The sequence below is a fragment of the Hydra viridissima genome, unplaced genomic scaffold (assembly GCF_058129835.1).
Source record: "Hydra viridissima isolate aposymbiotic clone 2 unplaced genomic scaffold, HvirCarnegie_v1 scaffold_16, whole genome shotgun sequence".
Classification (NCBI taxonomy): Eukaryota; Metazoa; Cnidaria; class Hydrozoa; order Anthoathecata; family Hydridae; genus Hydra; species Hydra viridissima.
In genome coordinates this window covers 1,729,493-1,751,007 of record NW_028324315.1, presented here as the reverse complement: position 1 = coordinate 1,751,007, position 21,515 = coordinate 1,729,493, and the positions used below count along the sequence as shown (strand labels likewise).

The 21,515-nt window shown below is 28.9% G+C and overlaps 2 protein-coding genes and 1 pseudogene across 5 annotated transcripts in view; 1 reads left to right on the top strand and 2 right to left on the bottom strand.

Moving 5' to 3' along the window:
• Positions 1-2,048: 2,048 nt before the first annotated feature.
• Positions 2,049-2,765, bottom strand: LOC149877277 (uncharacterized; annotated as a pseudogene).
• A 3,187-nt stretch (positions 2,766-5,952) lies between these two features.
• On the bottom strand, positions 5,953-7,977 carry LOC149877276 (uncharacterized). The gene has a single exon (XM_090074419.1). It carries the CDS (start codon positions 7,949-7,951, stop codon positions 6,899-6,901), a length of 1,053 nt encoding a protein of 350 aa, XP_089930545.1. The 5' UTR covers positions 7,952-7,977; the 3' UTR covers positions 5,953-6,898.
• Positions 7,978-13,238: 5,261 nt separating this feature from the next.
• The window catches only part of LOC149877274 (uncharacterized), a 59,863-nt gene continuing 51,586 nt past the window's right edge, over positions 13,239-21,515 (top strand). For all 4 annotated transcript variants that reach the window (XM_090074234.1, XM_090074236.1, XM_090074237.1 and 1 more), the window contains exon 1: positions 13,239-13,582. In XM_090074234.1, the coding sequence (XP_089930360.1) occupies positions 13,336-13,582 (247 nt within the window). In that variant the 5' untranslated portion in view covers positions 13,239-13,335. The remainder of the gene's footprint in view (positions 13,583-21,515) is intronic.

The window sequence follows — 21,515 nt, the reverse complement described above, 5'->3', positions numbered from 1 at the left end:
ACACTAGTTTTATGGATAAGAATAGCCCATTTTGTGTCTGTTTTCTGTTTGATGTTCCGGATCATATGCTAAATTCTTGGAGTTGTTTTACATTTAGATGGTGTTTTCTTAGGACTCCAATATCAATCTTTTTCACTCGCATCACGGTTTGTTCAGAAACTATTACGATTTGTGCCAAGTTCATTCTCCTGCAAAGTACTTGATTGTCACTTTTGCATTATTTTCAACATGTCTTGATTTAACGAGAGCTTTTTGATGTTGAAGATTCTTGGCTTTTCTTTTTCAAATTTCCCAGTACAGATTTTTTTCTCTATACCATTTTTCCTTTCTCGTATCTACAATGATGTTATATATTGTGAGGGCGGCATTTTATAAACTATTTATTTAAGTTTATTACTTGTTTGTATTTTGATGATGAGGTAACGGATTAGGAAGACGGAGGTTCGGGCTCTAGTTTTATGTGGAAGGGTTAATAGAAGGTTGGGATCGAGGTCGAGGGTCTGGGGATTAATTGGTTAAGAACGGGTAAGGTTAAATCTTTAAAGGGTTAAGGTTGTGTTTACCATCCTCAGTATATTCTATTATACAATATATCTCAATAAGCGTTCCATTAGTGTGTAATGGTTAGCACTCTTTTATTTATAACGTTTATAAAATATAAATAATACTCTCTTACTCTTCTTGCCGTGTTTAACACTGTTTTTATCAAATACTCCTCTTTTTGGTTTTCTCTTTCTATACGATATCTCTTCTTTATTTGAAACATCTGTTTATTCTTCTTTAATCGATGATTTATATTTCTTTACTTCTTCTGATTATCAAAATTTTCTTCTTTTTCTTTCTTTTATTCGATTAAAATACTTTTTGTTTATCCCAAGACTTTTCAATCACAAAAGTTCTTTAAAATTCTTCTCAAAAAAACATTATTAAAAACTCTCATTTACTTCTTTAAAACTCCGTTTTCCTCCTCGCGTAAAATTCCTTTTTTTTGAGCTTTTATTGTTTTTGGTTGTTTTCCGTTGCAATATCTATTTTTCATTCATTTATATGGCAGGTTGATGAGCCTTCGTGTTTACGTCTTTTCCCAATTGTTTTTAACTTCTCTTCTTTCCATTTTATCACTTGCTTACATGAAAGGTTGGTGAGTCATTGTGTATAAGTCTTCTCCCGGTCGTTTATTTTAACTTTTCTTCTTTTTGCTTTATCATTTATTTACATGGCATGTTAAATTAGTCTCCGTATGAACGCTTTTTCTCAGTTTTTGATTTTTAACTTTACATACGCAGCACAACAATAAAAATTAAAAACTCGGACAAATAAAAAAAAAACGGTGAGTTAAAACAGAAATAATAATGTTTTAAAGTGTTTTATAAAAATTAACTATTTTTTATGATCACTGCTCTTTCATGGTAACATTCGTGCTATTCAAGGCACTTCTTAGATCTTTTTAGGTATTTTTTTGATACTTCAGTAGAGGTAATAGTTTTTTTTGTACATTTTTTTTTTTAACTTGGTTCTTTTCCTCTCTGACTTTTTGTTCCTCGAGTAATCGTCGTTTGACTTTCTCATTTGTAAGGAATTCTCCACTTTTTGCTTGTAGTTTCTTCCTTTTTTGTTTTTGTTGTTCTACTATTGCTGCTGTTTAGTGCAGATACATTAGGACATATGATTGACCTTGGTGTTTTTATTCTTAGAGATTTAGGGCTACAACGTTCAGGTGATTGATTGAGAAAGTCAATACCTGTTATTTTTCTTTCCATCTTTTCTTTAGTTAATGGTGAGATATCTGTACCACGAAATCCTGCCATAGCATTTGCTACAGAGAGTCTCTGACACAGTTGTTTCAATTACCCTGTAAAAGCTGTCTTATCAATATTTTTGTGTTGTGTTTCTCTTCCAAAATGTTTTAAAATTTTTCTCCACTCTTTCTTTAATGGTCTAAAGACTGCCACATCTAACGGTTGTAATGCGTGTGAGCAATTTGACGGAACAATTAAGACAAATAATTTGGATATCGTTGCCCATGGCCGCTTTTATAGTACCATATGTTAAATGACTGCCATGACTATCGTAAAAGCAAGAGTATTGGTTTTTGAACTTGGTAAAAAAAATGGTATAAAGTGCTCGACGAACCTAAACGAAGAATGTATTTACTTCTATTGAATCATTTGTACCGTCTTCATGAACAACAGAGGCTATTCAGTATAAATGCATTAATAAAAAAAGGGAAAGAAAAAAATAAAAATTATAAAATTCAAGTAAAATACCAGTTTTAAAAATAGAAAGTCTTACATTCATCCACTTTCTGTTGCCCCAAAAGCACATCCTGGTGGTCCATTTTCCATCCATTAGGAAAACAGATAACCTTCTCCCTTAAAAACAACAAATGTTGGAAGATATCTTCCATCTGCAGACACACAGAGCAGCACAGAGTATAAAGCTTAACCAGAAGAATCAGCCAGTTCATTAGCATTTTTGCTTTTTGGATGTACAAATAGTCTCTTCGTTAAGTGATTTGTTGAGAGCCCAAACTTGTGAAGGTTGTATATACTACTTGGTACAATGTTATTATAATGAATTACATCAGATAAAATGGTAAAAAATTTATCTACAACCTCTCGTGTTAAACTTTTAGCTCTTGAAAATGTTAGTATTTCAGGTTTGCGTAATCGAAGTTTATCAACATGACACTTCTTAAAAGAAATTATCCAATCTTTCGCAGGAATTCCACTTTTAAAAAGAGTTTTCATCCTTATCGTTGCGCAAAATAGTTAGGTTTGATGAAACTAATAGGCTTATAATGTTACTAACAACAACTTCGATAATATAGTTACATATCATAATATTACACATACATAGACCCACTTTTCCCCACCTGATTATATTTCAAATTTTAAACAAACCATGTGCGTTAGGGTCTTAAAGGTATAATATCTATAAAATAAAGTAACTGAACTTTCAAAATAACCATTTTTCATACGCTTATGCCTTATTTGAATATATTTTCTCTGAAGTTTAAAACCGGAGAAAAAAAAGATTTTGTTTATGTATTTAGCATCTTAGATAAAAAAGTGCCGTTTCTAACAGCATAGCTAGGTTACATTTTAAAATTAATAAGCCTAATATGTTATTACAACTTTAAACCTAAAAAATTACAACTTTAAACCTAAAACCGTTATCAATATAACATATAAATATGAATTAGACCCAGATTACTCAGTAGAACCACATTACCCCACCCTACCCTGCTTAGATAAATATGTATAAACACGAATTGTAGCATACTTCTCAAATAAATTTTTGTTTAAGGTTTGTGAAAAATTTTTATAGCGTTTTAATAAATTAAAAAAAATTACAGATATAATATGAAAAAACTGTGTTACTTTGTTTGCTGTATTCATTATTGATTACAGTTCTTGGAGGAAAAAAATTTACAAAAACCTTTTTTCGTAAAAGTTTAACAATTTATAATTCATTTCAATTCGCCACAATATTCGATTTTTGCGGCAATCAAACATCAATTTGATTGCCGCAAAAATCGAATATTGTTGCGAATTTTTATGTGAACAACTATTATGTTACAGTGGATAATATTTATGTTACAGTAGACATTTTTTTTTTATCTCATTTTATTCAAAAAAGAACGAAATGATGTAAAAAATACTTTCAAAGGAGTTTTTTTAATAAAAAAAGTTCAAATAAATTTTTATAAGTATGAAGTGTTACAGTGTAAAAGTTTTATCAGAAATAATTAATATTAAGATATAAAGGAATAGTTTTAATCAAAAACAAAAGTAGAATTTAGTTGAACAACTTTCTTATTGAAAAAAGAAATATAGACGAACATCAAAGTTGAAATAAGTCTGAAATACCTATCTTTATTTTACTAAAAGAAATAACCTTTATAAATAAAAGATCAGCATTTCAGACTTTCTAGTGATACTCTTACTATAGTTTATGAAATGTTTGAAACTTTAAATGTGATTGACGTAATATATAAAACTTTAAATGTGACAGACTTTATAGTAGAAGCTTCTTGAAGTTAGGTTTTAAATATACTTAAAGTTTCTTATAATACTGGGTTTCAGTAATTATTAGTTTGATGCTATTGTTCAATCAAATATATTCAATGATGTATTTTTTCAACAGTCCATTTCATAAGCCTTATAATGATGTATACATCATACATCATTTGAAAAGCTTATGAAACAGCCTATTTAGAAAATTGATAAAAAAGTTTCCGAAAAAGTTGGTACTTGAATTTTTATGCCTTTAATGTAAAATCATTAAAAAAATACTAAATTGCAACCAAATTTTTTATTCAAAATAATTTTAATTTATACCTTTTCAATATTTTAATATTTTTTAGTTCATGTGCTAATTACCCTGAGAAATGTGGCTGCTAACATCTGCAATCTTGAGTGCTAAATATTTTTGAAAAGTTAATGAACTTTCAATCGAAAGAATTTGTTTTCAAACAAAAATAAAGATCTTTTTTTTGATTTATCATGTAAACAAAAACAAATTTACTTTGAGGGAAAAGTAAGGTGAACTAGCTTTTGTGTTGTTCTTCAAACAAAAAAAGGAAAAGATTTTTTTACATTTCAATTTCAAGTTTTTATGGTTTTAAAGTTCTTACTGTACTTAATAGAATAATATTAAAAATTGCATTTATCTTTATCGTCACAATGATCAATTGATAAACCACAACAATTCTATTAAGTTGTTAAAAGAATTTTTTTTTTTACTTCGCAAGTATATTTTAGTGAAATAAGAAAATTTAAAAAATCAGTTTATAAAAATTTGTACAATTTTTTAAAAGAAATCAATTTTGGCTTCATTCAGTACTTGAAAAAAATGATTTAGTATTGTATCACCAGCAAATCAATAGAGTTCAATAAATAAAAGTGGAAAAGGTGGTCAAGCAACAAACGAATTTTCTTGAGCTCAAGCAGCAAAAGACAACTGATTGCAAATGTGCTATATAATCAAAAAACAGAATTTTTTGCACAAAGAACAGCACTTAACAAACGCAATTTTAGTCATGGTAAATATCTTACTATCATTATAAAAAGGCAACACGAATCATTTTTGCTTTATAACTAACCACGTTGCAAGAGAAAATTAGGTCTGAAGATGCTTTTGCATAATTTTTCGAAAAGAAAATCTCAAAAATTGATTAAAAAAATGTTCCTGATCAGAGTTTCCTTCTTATCAAGGAATCGCCAAAATAAATCATGAGCACTCACTTTTGAAAATATCTATTGAAACAAGGCCAAATATAAACTGCAGGACCTAATGGACAACACAAACAAACGGTTTGTGAAATTACCGGAAAAGAAAATTTTAAGATATTTAAAGGATAACAAAAGCGATTTAAATGCTGTAATATTAACTTGAATTTGGAAAACCAGGCCACTCAAAAAACCATCAAATTTTTTTGCTTGAAATTGTAAAATGGATTTTAGAATTTAAAAAAAGTTTTAAAAAAACATTCAATATTCAAAGTTTGGCATTTATTTTTACCTTACGAAGGATTGTTTTGTTTCGTTTTATTATGTTTTTGGTAAGAGATTTAAAACTTTAAGGTGGTAGTACACCATTAAAAAAAATCTTGTATTTCAACTTTTTTTTCGATTTTTAATAGTGCATAACATATATTATATGATTAAAATAAAAGTAAAAATTTTAAAATTTAAAAAAATTAGTTATGCGCATAATTATTGATAGACAAAAGCCTAAAAATGAATAACTGGCGACAGGGTTTTTTCAGCAACCGTAAATAAATTTGAACTGAAATTTTGGCTTGTGATCCTTTACTTATGCAATTACAACATACACTAAAAGTTTTGGATTTTGACCGAAAAAAGTCAAAATATATGCATTTTAGTCATATTTGGAAGTTTTGGTGTTATTTGAGAACACAAAATCACTCACAAAAGTAGAACACAATTAGCTGTAAACATAATTCTAGTAGAGGTTGCAAATACATGTGTTACAAACAAGTATGCCAAATTTCAGATCAAATCGGTTATCGGTTCGAAAAATATCTCCGTCGCCAGGCTATAAAACATGATTTTGAGAAAAACTCAATTTAAAAATAAAACCAAAAAAAAACTGTTCAAAACTCCCCACTTCCATAAACTGCACCTTCTAATGTTTTGTTTTGATCACAAAAGCCTTTTTGTATAGCTCTTAGTTTCTTGCGTCTTAATTTCACTATACTTGTGCATTGTTTTTCTGCTTTAGAAATGCGCTTTGAGTCATTTATAAGACAAAAGCTATGTAGATTGCAACCTACTGTTATTTTAAGCTGATCAAATAACATCTCTAAAAATTGTAGTCCATTATTAAAGTATAGGACAGCTGATGCTACTCCAACACATAAAGCAGTTCTTTCAACAAATATATCTTTGGGACACCGCTTCCAAATCAATTGGTTTAAGGATTCATTAGGATTTTGTGTTTTATCGTGCAAACACTTTTCTAAAAGAATATCACTTCCAAGATCTATAAATATTGGTTTTATAAAATCTCGAACAGCAGCAGGAATACAAATATTTTCTTTGTATGTTTTTTTTCCAGTTACTTTATCAGCCTGGAATTTGCACCAAGAATCCTTGGTGCGTAAACAAAATTGATGGCGTGTTTCATTGTCATAACTTTCAGAACAGTGAAAAAGAACAGCTGCTACACTTTTTTTCATTGCATATAAATTACCAATGTTCTGTCTGATTGCTTTGCCATAGTAATTTTGCAATGTGTTAATAACATTTTCTGTCAAACGACCTGCTCCTCCTAGTTTTTTACCATCACTTAAAATTTCTTTGGTGTTTATTTTTAAGTTTCTTAAACGCGTGCCAACTCGTTTTTGAATATGACCAATGCACTCTGCTTTTTAAATTTCTACATTATGTCCATAAGGTTTAGCAGCAACAACACTGGTATAAGAACTACTATCTCCGTCACCAAGATATGTGGTATACCTTAAATTGTTTTTCTTTTCAGAACGATGAAAAAGTTTTAAAACACCACTTGATTCCATAGCTGATGATGATCCAGTATGACTAATTTTACACTTTTGGTAATGTGATGACTGAAACTTTTCATATTCAACTGGATAAGTGTATTTTTTTAACTTCCATATTGAACATAATTTACATGTTTTTGCTTCAATTTGAAAGTCAATACATTTACCACTTTCAACTGAAATTGCAGAAACAACTCCATTATTTGAGGTAAAACCACGCTTTTGCCATGAACCATCAAAGCTACACATAATGTCTCTTGATGTTTCACCTGCAGGGATTAATTCATCAGCAGCATTTTTCATGTTCTGGTCAACTAAATTTTGATAAACATCTAACAGGTTATGTAAAGTTTTATTGTAGCTTTTTTTGTTCATAGGTGGCTTCATATTCATTATTCCACAAAATTTTTCTAATGATGATAACCCTTTACCCATTTCACGAAAAGCCACAATGACACGTGTGTTAATATCAAATGGTTTTTGTCCACTACATTTGCTTTTACTAGGCTCTTGTTGCTCAATTAAATTTTTTTTACAAAATGTAGCAGACGAAAAAAACTCAGTTTTCCAATTGCAACTGTTACAACATATTTTTAAACCAATACTTAACCCATACTTTTTGGAGGAATCAAACATTAAATAAACATTATCTTCACACAAATTCGGGCATTTCAGTAGCGATATAACGTTTTCTAATAGACTAAAGTTCATAACAAAGTTAAAATCTGTACTTTGAAAATCTTGAAAATCTCTATCAGCAATATTTAATTTTTTTGAAGAAGCAGAATGTGTAACAGATTCAACAAAAGATAAAGTTTTCGTTTCTGAAGAAGAAATCTTTGTATATCTGTTTCCACGAAATTTTGCTTTTTTATTATTGTATATTCTGTTTGATAATTGTTTTCTCTTTGATCCACCCATATTGTTTTTATTTTAAAAAGATAAGATATACTATAGCATAAATAATAAAGTTTGAATGCAGCTTGAAACAAGAAGCGAATTACGTCAATAAAGCCATTATACTAAACTAATTAGCAAGAAGTCGTTGCAGTCTACAACTTTGCAGTTAAAAGAGTTGACAAGGTAAGTATTTTATGGCTTTTTTATGGTTTAACTTGTTTCTGAAGCGCATAACAACGGAATAAACAAAGCGTTGCTAGGGAAAAAAAAAAGCAAAACATTTTATACCGATACATTATAAACAAGATTTAACATGTGAAGCTTTTTTTATTTAGTTAAATCAACTAAAAATTCGAAATCTACGATGATTATATTGGTTAAATAATAAAAGTAAAAAAAATTTTTTTTTTCACTTTTATTGGTGTACTACCACCTTAAACTGATTCTATGCGAATCTGAAAAGTTTCTTTTTTAAAGTTTTTTTTTATTGGGTTTCACATAATGGACAAACAAAAAGTATGTCGCTGTTTCTTTGTTATTAATAAGATAGTTGTAAATATAATTCTGCTAATTATACTTTTACCATTACTTTTCTCAGACGAACTTTGGTCTCAATCCTTTTTCTGTTTCCATTCTTTAAAAAAAAAAACACTTTATTCCAAGATGTTATTGCTGCTAATAACGAAAAAAATTGATTTTGTTATAAAAACTTTACTTTGCATTATTATATTTAACTTACTAAATAGAGGAGAAATGTTAGAGGACAAAGATAAGTTTAACTATGATTGGATGGTGTTTTCTCATATCGAATGAAATAATGTTTTCTCATATCCAATGAAATAAGTGGGGCAATCTTGAGCTAAGTTAGGCCGACACTCTTAGTCATGGTTCAGAAAATATTTTAGGGCCAGATAATTTACTCTTGCTGATGCTAACAGCAGTAACAGTACTCTGAGGCAATTTGGTGCCGTGGCACATAGCAATAATATATATTTATCCTCCCATTACATAACTGCTGCATAAAAAGAAAAATTGTCTAAGAGACCCCATTTTTGTATCAAAAATATCCTCAGAAATGGTTTCACGAAATTAAATCAACCATATAGTTTCAAGGTTATTATAAGGTGATACTGTATAAAACTAAGTTTCAAGAGTTACTCATGATATATATTTTTGAATGTCATAAGAGAATTGAACATTCCACATATAAGCAAAATTCAAAAGACTTGATTCTAATACATCAAATAAACCGCTTTTTAAGATATATATTGCTCATTTGTGGCTTACAGAAGGCAATATAATTTCTGAGCAAATCCGCATTCTTCGCTAACCCAATTTTGTAAGTCAGTGAAGATTGTATTTAAAAAAGAATTTCAAACGATAAATAATGAAGTGTAGAAATGCTACACCAATCCACGTTTGCTCAAAAAACTATGTGATCAATTCAAATTTTAGTTAACCATGATAACTAGAAAATTTTAAATTCACTTGTTGTTTCATCGTCTCTGTCCTGTAGCATTTGTGGTAATACACCAAAAGCTATGCGTGATTAAAGAAAAACTAAAAACGTTTGAAACCGTGTACGAAAACGGATTATTTATTTTGCATACTTGAATACGATGCTTTGAGCCACAAGCAAAAGTTAATATAATACTATAATGAAAGATATCAAATTGACTTACTAGTTGACATTCTGAAGCAATGAAATGGAACGAAAACCAATTAAAATATTCCATAACAATTTTTTCATGACAAAAATCTTTACTTTATCAGTAGTTGGATTTAATGAGGATTTAATTAAAAGTTTCATTGTTTTTTTGCAAACACTGACCAGTAGTTACGTAATTAATACTAAAGGTTTAAAAGATATGCATTAAATACAGCAAAATTTCTATAGAGCTGTAATCTTTTAAATTAAATAGTTATGGTAGTGAAAGTTGTCTGAGAATTCATGAGAGATGAGAAATAAAGACTTCAGAAATATTTGCGGGCACAAAATTGGTAAATTGAATCGCAAAAGAGCCACTGAGAAAGATAAACGTCTTACTTTTGCCCTTAGGTCCCCTCGTTTCATCAATTTAAATAGCACCATTACATCGTCAAAACCAAGAATAGCAGTTACTTTTCATTTTCGCAAACGGTTGATAATAAGAAAAAAATTTAGGAAATAGGAATTTCATTTCCCTTCTTTTTGTTTCATTAATTTCACTAATGCTTTAAATGAACAAAATGTAAGCTTTGGCCAATATAGTAGCCAGTTATTTTTGTATATATTTTGTATATATTTTTAGGAGTTTAATATTTGTCTACATTTTCATTTCTGAACATGTTGGAAGTACCACGCCTACTTCACCGAAATCCATTTTTAATAGCAAATTAACCTTGATCAATTCATTAAACAGTGCACAATTTCAGATCTCAATATCCTTTCAAATGATTTATGACTCTTTTCATGCTACATGAAGCGATTATTCTACTGTGCCCTAGTTACATCGAACTCTAAGATAAGTATTGCTCAAGGCTAACTTTTGTTCTGAGCAACTGCTAATTTTTCGTTCAGTTAGCCGAAGTCTCGTTTTCTTTTGACAAAGTACGTTTTTAAAAACTTAGTTATACGAAGATTTTAATTTGAAAATTATGGAAAGACTGTTTACTGAATACAGTCTATGTTTATTTTAAACAGTCCACTTTAAACAAAGGTATAATTAGATAGTATTTGTAACTGGAGAACGCAGTTACTTGTATTATAAATAAATAGATTCTAAGCAAGCAAATTACATCCATTATCCATTATATTTTTATGAAAGCCTGTAGTTAAGCTGCGTAAAATAATAAAACGTTTAGCGCTCTCGTTCGTTGAAACTTAAAAGCTCTTAAAGTACCTACAAAAACTAAAGTAGATAAATTTTAAAGCAGTCATTTGCTTGCTTTTTTCTTTAAAAAAAAAAGCTTTTTTGTTTATTACTTTTATTTTTTTTTATTATTAGTTTTTATTGTTAGTATTTAATGAATTTAACATTTGTAATGCTATTACTTATTTATATAAAAACATTTTACTTTATATGTTTTTACTATATTTTTTTGCGTTATGTTTTAAGATGTTGATATTTTTAGATTGTTTTGATTAATTACATATAAAAATTGTGGAATTTAGGAAACCACAATTATTGTCCTCGCTAACATTTTTTAAAAATTGTGTTGCCGGGAAAATTGCCCTTTATTTTGTCAAGTAGATGTAAGAGGAATTAATTACTTAACAAAGACAAATTAGTGTAGAAAAAACTAATTTGAATATATATATATATATATATATATATATATATATATATATATATATATATATATATATATATATATATATATATATACATATAATTGACTATAAAACTAGAAAACCGATCAAATTACACAGATATTTAGCTTTACAAATAAGTGAACTATGGTGTTGTGAAGTTTAAAATCTAATTTACTCAAAACAATAAAAATGTAGCTTGATCGTTTTTCCAGTGAGGTCTTCATATATATATATATATATATATATATATATATATATATATATATATAAGGTAAGTATGGGTATTAAGGTCCGGCGGATAATAAGGCCCACTAATCCAAAGTTAGGGGAAAAAAAAATTGTAAAACTTTTTTTCGACATTAAAATATTAAAGTTATCTGGTTTTATCACTGGCAGCAAAAAAAAATCAGCATTTCTTTACCGCGCATTCGACAAAGGTGGGCCTTAATACCCATACTTACCTTTTATATATATATATATATATATATATATATATATATATATATATATATATATATATATATGTATTTATGTATATACATTTACATATATTTATATATCATAATTTAAATATTTATGATAAATAACATAAATTAAAAAATAACTTTTACTTTTCTTTCTTATTAAGATTTTCTTTTAAGTCAAGTTTTCTTTTACGCTACTTTCAGATTGTTTTCATTTTCACCATCGTAGAGTATATTCTAATAAAAAAGCTAGTTTATTTTACGCTACTTAACTCCAGGATTACTGGAGTAGTGTTTTTAATTTACTGTCGTAAAAACCTTTCTGAGGAGTAAAAGTTATAAGATTGAAAATTTACTTCTCTGTAAAATTTTAACTTTGTAATTTATACCGTTACCATCTTACTGACATTTTTAATTTACAGTTAGTGACGTTTATTTTGCATCTTTAAGCAAATTACCTAGTAGAGATACTGAATCAAAATTAAAGAAAGCAATCTTTAAGGTATTAAATGAACATGTGAAAATTTGGTGTCAGTTTTAAATGGAGTCCGTTTTGCTCTAAGTATTAATGTGCATGTCTCAATGGGGTATGCACAACTTTTCCTATAAGTTTCTATAACCGACAACCTTTCCTTTCAATCAATGTACAGTATGCAAATTAAATCAATGGTGATAAATCCAATCCTGTATGAGATAAAGAGGTTTTTTAAAAAGCTTCAGAAATGGAAAGAGGAATTGAGGAAAAAGCAAAGACCAATGTTGTTTGTTCACAAAAGACCAAAAATTAACTGGCTTTAAACGACTACAGAAAGCATACTTAAACAGTTTGTTGGAAAAGAAAGTAAGTTAAAAACGTGTGAATTATCTTTGCAATGAGGTAATCAAGGTAAGTTTCAACGCCACCTCAAACTAACGAAACATCACTCATAAGATATTTGCAAGAAAATTGCTGAAAAACAAGGGCTCAAAAATATTTATAATGCCAGATCTTAATGGTAGTAAAGAAAATGATGCACCATTGAAAATGCAATATGCAAAGATGATAGAAATGGTTTTTTTTATGAGCAACTCGTTTTTGCTGAGAGATTTTGCTTTTCATCATGTATGTGTTTTAGAATTTTAAAAAAAAATTTAAAAAAATATTCAAGATTCAAAGGTATATCACCAAAAGTGGTAAGACCACAAACTCTATATGGGCTTCAGATGTAGAGATCCTTGTTACTGCAAATTTTATTAGAATTGACATTTGCAGTATAATTTGAATCTATGAAAAGTTATTACTACTGTAAACAAATTGTCCATCTGCTTTAATTTAAAAAACTTTGAGGGAAAAATTTTTTAAAACGTAGAAGATAGATAATATCTTTTTATTAGAAATCTGAGGATGTTTAGAACAAATTCATTTGATTTTGAAAAAGTAGTGAAGCTTTTTAATTTTAAATTGTTTCATATTGTTCTTTTCATATTAGTTAAAAGTATGGTGACAAATAATTTTCATCCGAGATTATTTGATATATTTTTTTTTTCATAATTTATTTGAATGTTTTCTTATTTAGACTATAGATTGATATATCATTAGTAATTCACAAGATCTGGTAAGCCATAATTGGTGAAATTAATTTTCAGTTACTCATAGTTGTGACAACATGAATGATAGAGTGGAAAAGTTGCTAGCAAATCTTGCATCTGATTGGAAAAAATTTGCTTTTGCCACAGGTTTTGGACATCTTGTTGTAGACTATATTGATTTGGTTGATAAAAGTGATGAATTAAAATTAAATTCATTTCTTAAAAAGCTCATTAAAAGGAATCCAACAAATTATATGACTTTAATTGAAAAATCTCTGGCAGATATTGGCAAGTTAGATATTTTAAATGAAATAAAGCTTCTGCGTAAGTAGTTTATTTAAAAAAATATATATATACATTAGGATGGGTAAAACGCCCCTTAATTTTGAAAATCAAAAGGCACTGTTTTCCATATCCAGTGCACTCTATGATCAATAAAAAGCAAAATTTAACTTCTTTGCTCAAATATTAGATCCCGCTAAACGGGCTCAAAAGTTAAATTTTTGCTCCAAAAAGTCATATTATTAGTAGTTAAACGCCCCTAATTTTTTTTTTTTTGGTTTAAGTGAATAGGAGCATTTTTGTGATCAATTAAAACAACAATTCAGCAAAATAGAGAATATTTGGACAGCTTTAACTGTTTGTAAGTTTTTTATCTTAAAATATCACCTGATACTTAATAGCTAGCTATCGGCAGCAGAAGAAATATACAATTAGGGATAGTTTTCTTTTATGTTACGCATAGTTAACACATCTTTGGCTTTAGAAAGCTTTTTATAAGTACATTAATAAATGAAAATTACAATTTTTTAAAATTTTTATTTTAAAATCATATTTCAAAAAATTTTTTTTTTTTATCAATTAACTTAACATAAGCTCATGACTTGACATAAATTTATGAAATTAGATAATTTTTTACAATTTAACAATTACATAAACACGGTAATAATTACATGATACATGTTAAATATTTTTTGACAACTCGTATTTAGTTTTGACTGAAAATTTTTGTCTATGATTTGAAATTGAAAGCATCAAATATTGCTTCAATTCCTCATCTTGGCACATGTGTGTAAAGACTTGGATAAGTTTTACTCCACTCTCAGCACAATCATTTACGACAGTTAACTTTTCTATGAGTATTTTTAGGACCCGATATCCTGAAAAATAATTCCAATCTATAAAATAAAACATATATAGGCATTTTTAAATACTTTAAAATGCTAAAAAAATTATTAAATTAAATCAATTAAAAAAAAAGTTAACTTAGAGCTAACTTGCATCCATTCTGTTTCTATTGCAGATAGACTTAGCTGTTGATTTAGAATCCAACTTTGAGGTCCAACCAGGTCCCATAACTCAGGAAATTTCGTTATGTCAATAATTGGAAAAGGTGGTTTTCCCAATATTATTCTTGTAGGTTTAGGGTAAAAAATAATATTTTGGCTATTTTTTTCCGTGTGACATTTTCTAGCGTTTCATCGCTAGACAATGTCAATATTTAGTTTTGTAAGAAACTATAAATAAAATTATTTAATGCTTTTTGATTTTCAAAAAAAAGGGGCGCTTGACCCATCCTAATATACATGGACACATTTATATATATATATATATATATATATATTAGGGTGTGACAGTTGCCCCAACTTTGTCGTATGATGCTGTTCATAGTTTTGGTATTTTATTTAGTCATAAAAATAAGATATATAATGTTTTTTTTAAGATTAATCCACAATTAAATGAGCACTGTTAAATTTAAAATACAGAATTTAGCCTAAAAATCACTATTTTCACTACGCTCTTAAGTTAAATACTATGGTGGAGCTTAGAAAATAAAAACAGTTTTTTTATATTAAATACAGCTATACAAAGTACAAGATGATATGAAAAAGTTTTTTTACATGGTGTAATAAGGTATAATTGTCTAAAGGAAATTACTTGTTTTTCTGAACTAGAAACCTTGATTTCTTATTTTGTGCACAAAATCGCTTTCGCTGATTAGGAACCCGTTGTCTATCAGATTCTATTACTTGGAGAACATCTTGAAAGTGCTTCTCATCCCTAGTTACACCTAGAAAGTCATGGCACACCTTTAAACCACACTCTGCTGCCTCATTTACTTTCTTAAGTTTGTCGACAATCAGCTTCATGTTTTGATAGTCTTCCCTATTAATCCAATCATGTGCTGGAGCATAGAGGAATTTATAGGGTATGCCAAAAATGCTAAAAAATCTGAATGAATTCGGCCCAATTAGGTCAATTAAAGAAGTACCATATTCTATTGTAGGAGGAAGATAAGGCTTGCCATATCCCCCAAAGTTAAGTCCAACTCTCTTTGTGACAGAAGTCTTTTCATAGAAAAGAATGGATTTCCTCATTTCCTTTTTAGTTTCTACTGCTACTATAGAAGTGAACAGAGCCAATGAAATCAACTCCTCAGCTAAGTATCAAGTGTGCTGACTGAATGTCATAAAAGCATTTTGAACTAGAGTTGAGTCATGCTCAGCAAATTTTACCAGGTTTTCCGCTAAAATTAAGGGTGGAATGCAAGAACCGAACTTCAAATTTGAAGTCGAACTTCAAACCTTAAGTGCGACTTGAGCGAATGCACAAAGCGAACTTCAACTCAAGTCAGACTTGAAAACCGCTTAAAATAGACCTTTTTCAAGTCTGACTTCAAACCAGACTTGAGAGAGCAAAAATTCCTTCCGAATGCAAGAACCCGACTTGAAATCTCAAGTCTGACTTGAACGGAATGCAAGAAGAGAACTTGAACTGAAGTCAGACTTGAAAAACGAGAATCTTTGAATTTTCAAGTCATTTTTTCAAGTCTGCTCCAGACCAATCTTAAAACCAAACTTGAAAAAAAAACAGACCGCCATTATCATTTTGCTGATGCGTAACAAAACTTTACTATTACTATATAACTTATTACAACCTTTGCAAGTATGAAAATGAGTTTTTAACAAGCAAAAGTAGTTACTTGGGCATATTGACCTAATTAATTTAGAAGGTTACATTTTGAAAGTATATTTTTAAATGAATTCATTACAGAAAACTGAATATTAACATTGCGAAAACGTGTGTCTTTTAAAACATCCTGTAACTCGTATGTAATGATTCAACATGTCATATTTTGATGCCATTAGAAATGTTTATTAGCTTTTTGAAATGTCGAACATCCTAGCATTATAAAAGGCTGTTGATTAAGGCACATTTTTGTGATACAGTATAAAAGTAAATTCCATTTAGTAATAAATAGTTGCAGTTATACAAAGAGGTGATACGTGTAAAAGGAGTAAAAGAGAGTTCATGAGAAGTAGTTACAATTACATGAAGTATTAAGAAAAACTTTTTTTTAAATGTTCAAAAATGAATCAGTATGAGCTGAATTTTAGAAGAAGAAGAAGAAAAAATATGCCAAGTCACATACCAAGGTTTATTATTGACAGAGCTAATCCTTTAGAAGTTTACCACGGTATAGAATTTAAAAGGTGCTACAGATTTTTCAAAAAAACCTTTTTAATATTAGCTAATGACATTATTAACAACAATGTTAACAATCGAGGGTGCCCTCTTTCAACTGTACAACAACTGGCTATTGCATTTCCGTTTTATGCTACTGGTTCATTCCAAGTGAGTAGATATTCAAGAAACGGTATCAGAAAATGGCACCTTCTTATTGTAGATTTTACATTACGTTTTTAAATAACAACATTTTATACCAACAAATGATTATAACAATAAATAAACTCTTTTAGAGAATAATAGGAGATTTGGAAGAGCTGAAACTCAACTGTTTGTCCAGTGGTTTAGAACATTTCAATTCGAATGGCTAACAAAAGATATCAGTACATAAAGTTTCCAACAGAAGCTGATTCTTTGATAATTCAGCAAAAGTGATTATAAGTTTTCATGGATATCTGATTTTGCTATTTCATACAAACTTCAAACTTTTCTTAAATAAAGAAAATATTTATATTTATCAACCATTATTTAGATTTTAACAAATTCAAGGATTCCCAGGATGTGTAGAAGCAATTAATGAACACATATTCCTATAATAATTCCTTGTGGAGAAAGCGCAGAAATTTATCGAAACAAAAAGGGATTTTTTTTTGAATTGCCAGGTCATTGCAGGTGCTTCAAATGAAATTTTATCTGCTTGTGTTCAATGGCCTGGAATTGTTCAGGATTCATTTGTTTTTGCTAACTCAGCTATTAAACAAGTTTTAGAAACTCGCCAACATGTTCATGTTTCAGGTGATTCTGGCTATCCTTATAAACAATATTTAATGACACCTTTTTCTAACCCAAAAATGAAAATGAAATCAGATACAATTACAACTTGAGAAGTACACACATGTTGAATGTTGTTGTTGAATATTGTTTTGGTATATCAAAAAAAAACAATACCCTTGTCTTAACATTCCCTTAGGAACAAAACTGCAAAATTCCATAGCTATAATAATATCCTGTTTTGTGCTTCACAACATTGCCCTTCTACAAAATGATTATTGTGGAGGCAATGAAATACAAAATAGCAATGAAGAATGTGGTGCTAAAGCATTCACTAAAGACATTTTTGCAGAAACAAAGCAAAAGTCAAATTTCAGACTTATTTTTTTAAAAAAAAATTGTGTATGATAATGGATAAAGGGTCTAATAACAAAAACATTATTTTCAAATATTTATACTACATATTATTTCAAAAGAATTACATTTTATATTTCAAAATAGTATTATATATGAAAAAAACAATTTCACTAAAAAATAAAGTGATAAATTAAAACATTCCAAAAACAATTTGGATCTGATATTCTTTGAAAATAATAATCCTCACATAGAATAATTCTGTTGTGTTGCTTTTTTAAAACTTTGTGAAAATTTTAACTGTGAAAATTTTCACAAAGTTTTGTTTGTATTGTTGCATTTTCTGGAGAGAGTTTTTTTTTATATCATCTATTTCTATTTGTTTTTGCATTAGTTCTTTATCAAGATCATGAATTTCATTATATTGCTTTTTTGTATTTTTTTTTTATTGAGAGATTTTTGTTTAACGTTAAACTTTGTTCTTTTTCATGTGTTAATGAGCAAGATGCTATCAATGGTTTTTAAAAGTTTTCTTTTCTGTTTCTATAAGTGGCCCAATAATTTCAGAAGACCTGTCTCCATATTTGATCTCTATTGACTTACATATGTAAATGGTATACTTACATATGTAAATGGTATATATATGTGTAGGTATATATATATATATATATATATATATATATATATATATATATATATATATATATATATATATATATATATATATATACATATATACAGCGGTGGCCAAAAATTAAAGACCACTCTTTTTTTTTCAAAATTTATTTTTAACCTTAGTATAATTTTATTTTGGAAAAAGGTATCAAAAAAAGAAAAACATTTTTAGAAAGAATTTTTATTGTATTTTATATTTATTATAAACAAATTAATAATTTTTTTACAAAATAATGTTAAAAAACTAAAAAACTGACTAGTAAAAAATATAAATGGGAAAAAAAATTGGACAAAATTTTAAGACCAGTTTCAAAAATATTTCAAAAAGCAATAAAAAAATAATTTAGAAACGTGTTATTCCTCCATTTGTTTTCAAGCACTCTTGTACTCGTTCTGGCATTGAATTCATTAAACTTTTGATTGCTTCATCAGGCACATTTTTCAAATGATGAGAGATAGAAGATTTCAAATCTTCCAAATTGTAAAGTTGTTCTTTACCAAGCTTTTGATCAAGCCACGACCATAAATTCTCTATTGGATTCAAGTCTGGACTATTGGCAGGCCATGGAAGCACTTGAATTTTATTAGAATTAAACCAATCGCTAACAACATGCGCTTTATGACACGACGCATTATCTTGCTGGTAAATAAATCCATCTTGCAACTGCCATAAATCAATGCTAGGAATAAGCGATTTTTCCAAAATTTCGATGTACCTTTCTTTGTTGAGTCTACCATCGAATAAATGAAAAACGCCAACTCCACAGGCACTCATACAGGCTCAAATGCCTATTGAACCACTGCCTTGTTTTGTTCGTTTCAAAATGCATGATTCATCGAACCGTTCGCTTGGAAGTCTACGCAACATTACGCAACCTTTTCTGTTGTCTACCTCAACGTTCATTTCATCACTAAAGACCACACGGCTCCACTGATCTGTTGACCAATTTTTATGTAGTTTGCACCACTCTTTCTTTGCAAATATTTGTTTTTTATTTAAGCGTGGTTTTTTTGCAGCAGCACGCCATAAATAACTTAAATTGTGGAGGACCCTTCGCACAGTTCTAGGGCTTGCTTTCAGACCATTTTACAGTGTCCATTTCGTAGACAAGTCTGTAGATGATGCTTGTCTTTTTTCTTTCATTAATCTCACTAACGAGCGAACATCACGGTCATTTGAAATTTTATTGCGTGCAGTCCTATGACGATCATTAATTGACCGGGTCTCTTTGTATCGTTGAATTATGTTAATAATGCAAGAGTGAGACCTTCCGAGCTTTTCTGCTATTTGTCTGATGCTATAGCCTTCTTCTTTTAATACAAGAGCCGCGTATCTGTCTTTTTCTTCGATCTTTGCAGGCATTTTTGCAATATTTTTATATCCTTATTGCAATTCAAAAAATAAATGTTTATTTGATATCAAAACTCAGGTTTCGACATTTTATTTTATAGCCAACGTAATAAGCAATTAAGATAGTTAAAAAAAAAAAAGGATTATTATCTTTAATAAGTGCAAATTAAAGATTTGAAAGTGGTCGTTAAATTTTGTCCAACTTATTTAAAGAAGATTTATAAGTACTCATCAGTTTTTTAATAAGTTAAACGCTATTTAATTAGAATTAGATTAAAAAAATTATACCACTTTAATCCGTATGTTTTAATTAACAAGATATTAAAAAAAAAAATTAATACGTCAATTAGAATCTTCTTAATTTTGATTTAAAGATTAAGAAACCAACTAAAAAATGAGTGGTCTTTAATTTTTGGCCACCGCTGTATATATACACACACACACACACACACATAGTATTATGTAGTATTAGTATTGAGAAAACTAATTTTGTTTAAAGTAATTTTCTCGGTATTTTAAAAAAAAAACCATTATTTTCATTAAAGTATTAGTAAAAAGATAAATAAAAATACATTGTAGTATAGTATCATCCCCAAAAAGCGTCAAAATAAGATTCTGCATTTTCTAGAACATTTGCATGTATTTTAATTCAAATGGAATCTGTTAAAATGGAGAAATCAAGAGAAATTGTCTTGATCACTTAAGTGGTACATATGACCAACCGTTGTTTACCAACAACTTAGGATTTGGAACTGAAAGTGCCAAGATGAATTTATTTTTCTGATGAAAAATACATAGCAAGAACTTTTTTTTTTTACTGTTATTAACTTTTTATTTAATCGTATATTATACAAATATCATTACACGGAATTTGTTTCAGTAAAAGGTTTTTCCCGTAAAAAAAATCCATTACCGCTATTGGTTGCGAAGTGCATTTTCCGATAAACGCCCTAAATTCAACGCCTCGACTATTTTTCAAGTTCGACTTTCTCAAGCACGAACTTGAAAATTTCAAGTCTCGTTTACGCATTCGCTCAAATCAATTTTTCAAGTCTGACTTGACAAAGTCGAACTTGAGATTTCAAGTCGAACTTGACTCAAGTTCGGTTCTTGCATTCCACCCTAAGTCATTAACTGGTGCACTAGCTGGTACAGGAGAAACAAGCCACCACTGCACATACACTAAAACTGCGGACACAAAAAATCGTTCCAATTTTCTTTTTTGGTTGCTAGTAACAATTTCAGCTTTTTGAAAATGTTCTTTGATCTTTCCAGACAGAAGCACAATCTTTAAAGTATAAAGGAGTTTACTCATCCACCTTGCTTTGTGAAGGGCACCAGGATAGCGCATCTTGGAGTTTTTTGGTACTGATCCCTTAGTTATTATAAAAATAAAAAGCTGAACCAACTCTTTGTAGTCACCTCGTGTGAAAGATTGTATTAAAGATTCATAAAAAAAATTAGCCATCTCTTGCTGGCGTTCTTCTTTTATAAACATCATATTAGGGTAATGATACTTCGCTTGTTCATCTGATAATGGTTGAGGGAAATGTTTTTTGAACCAAGAAAAGTGTAAAAGATAGTAAATAAATGTTAGCTTGTAAGTTAAAAATATAAAGAGTTAGTTCACTCATCCCA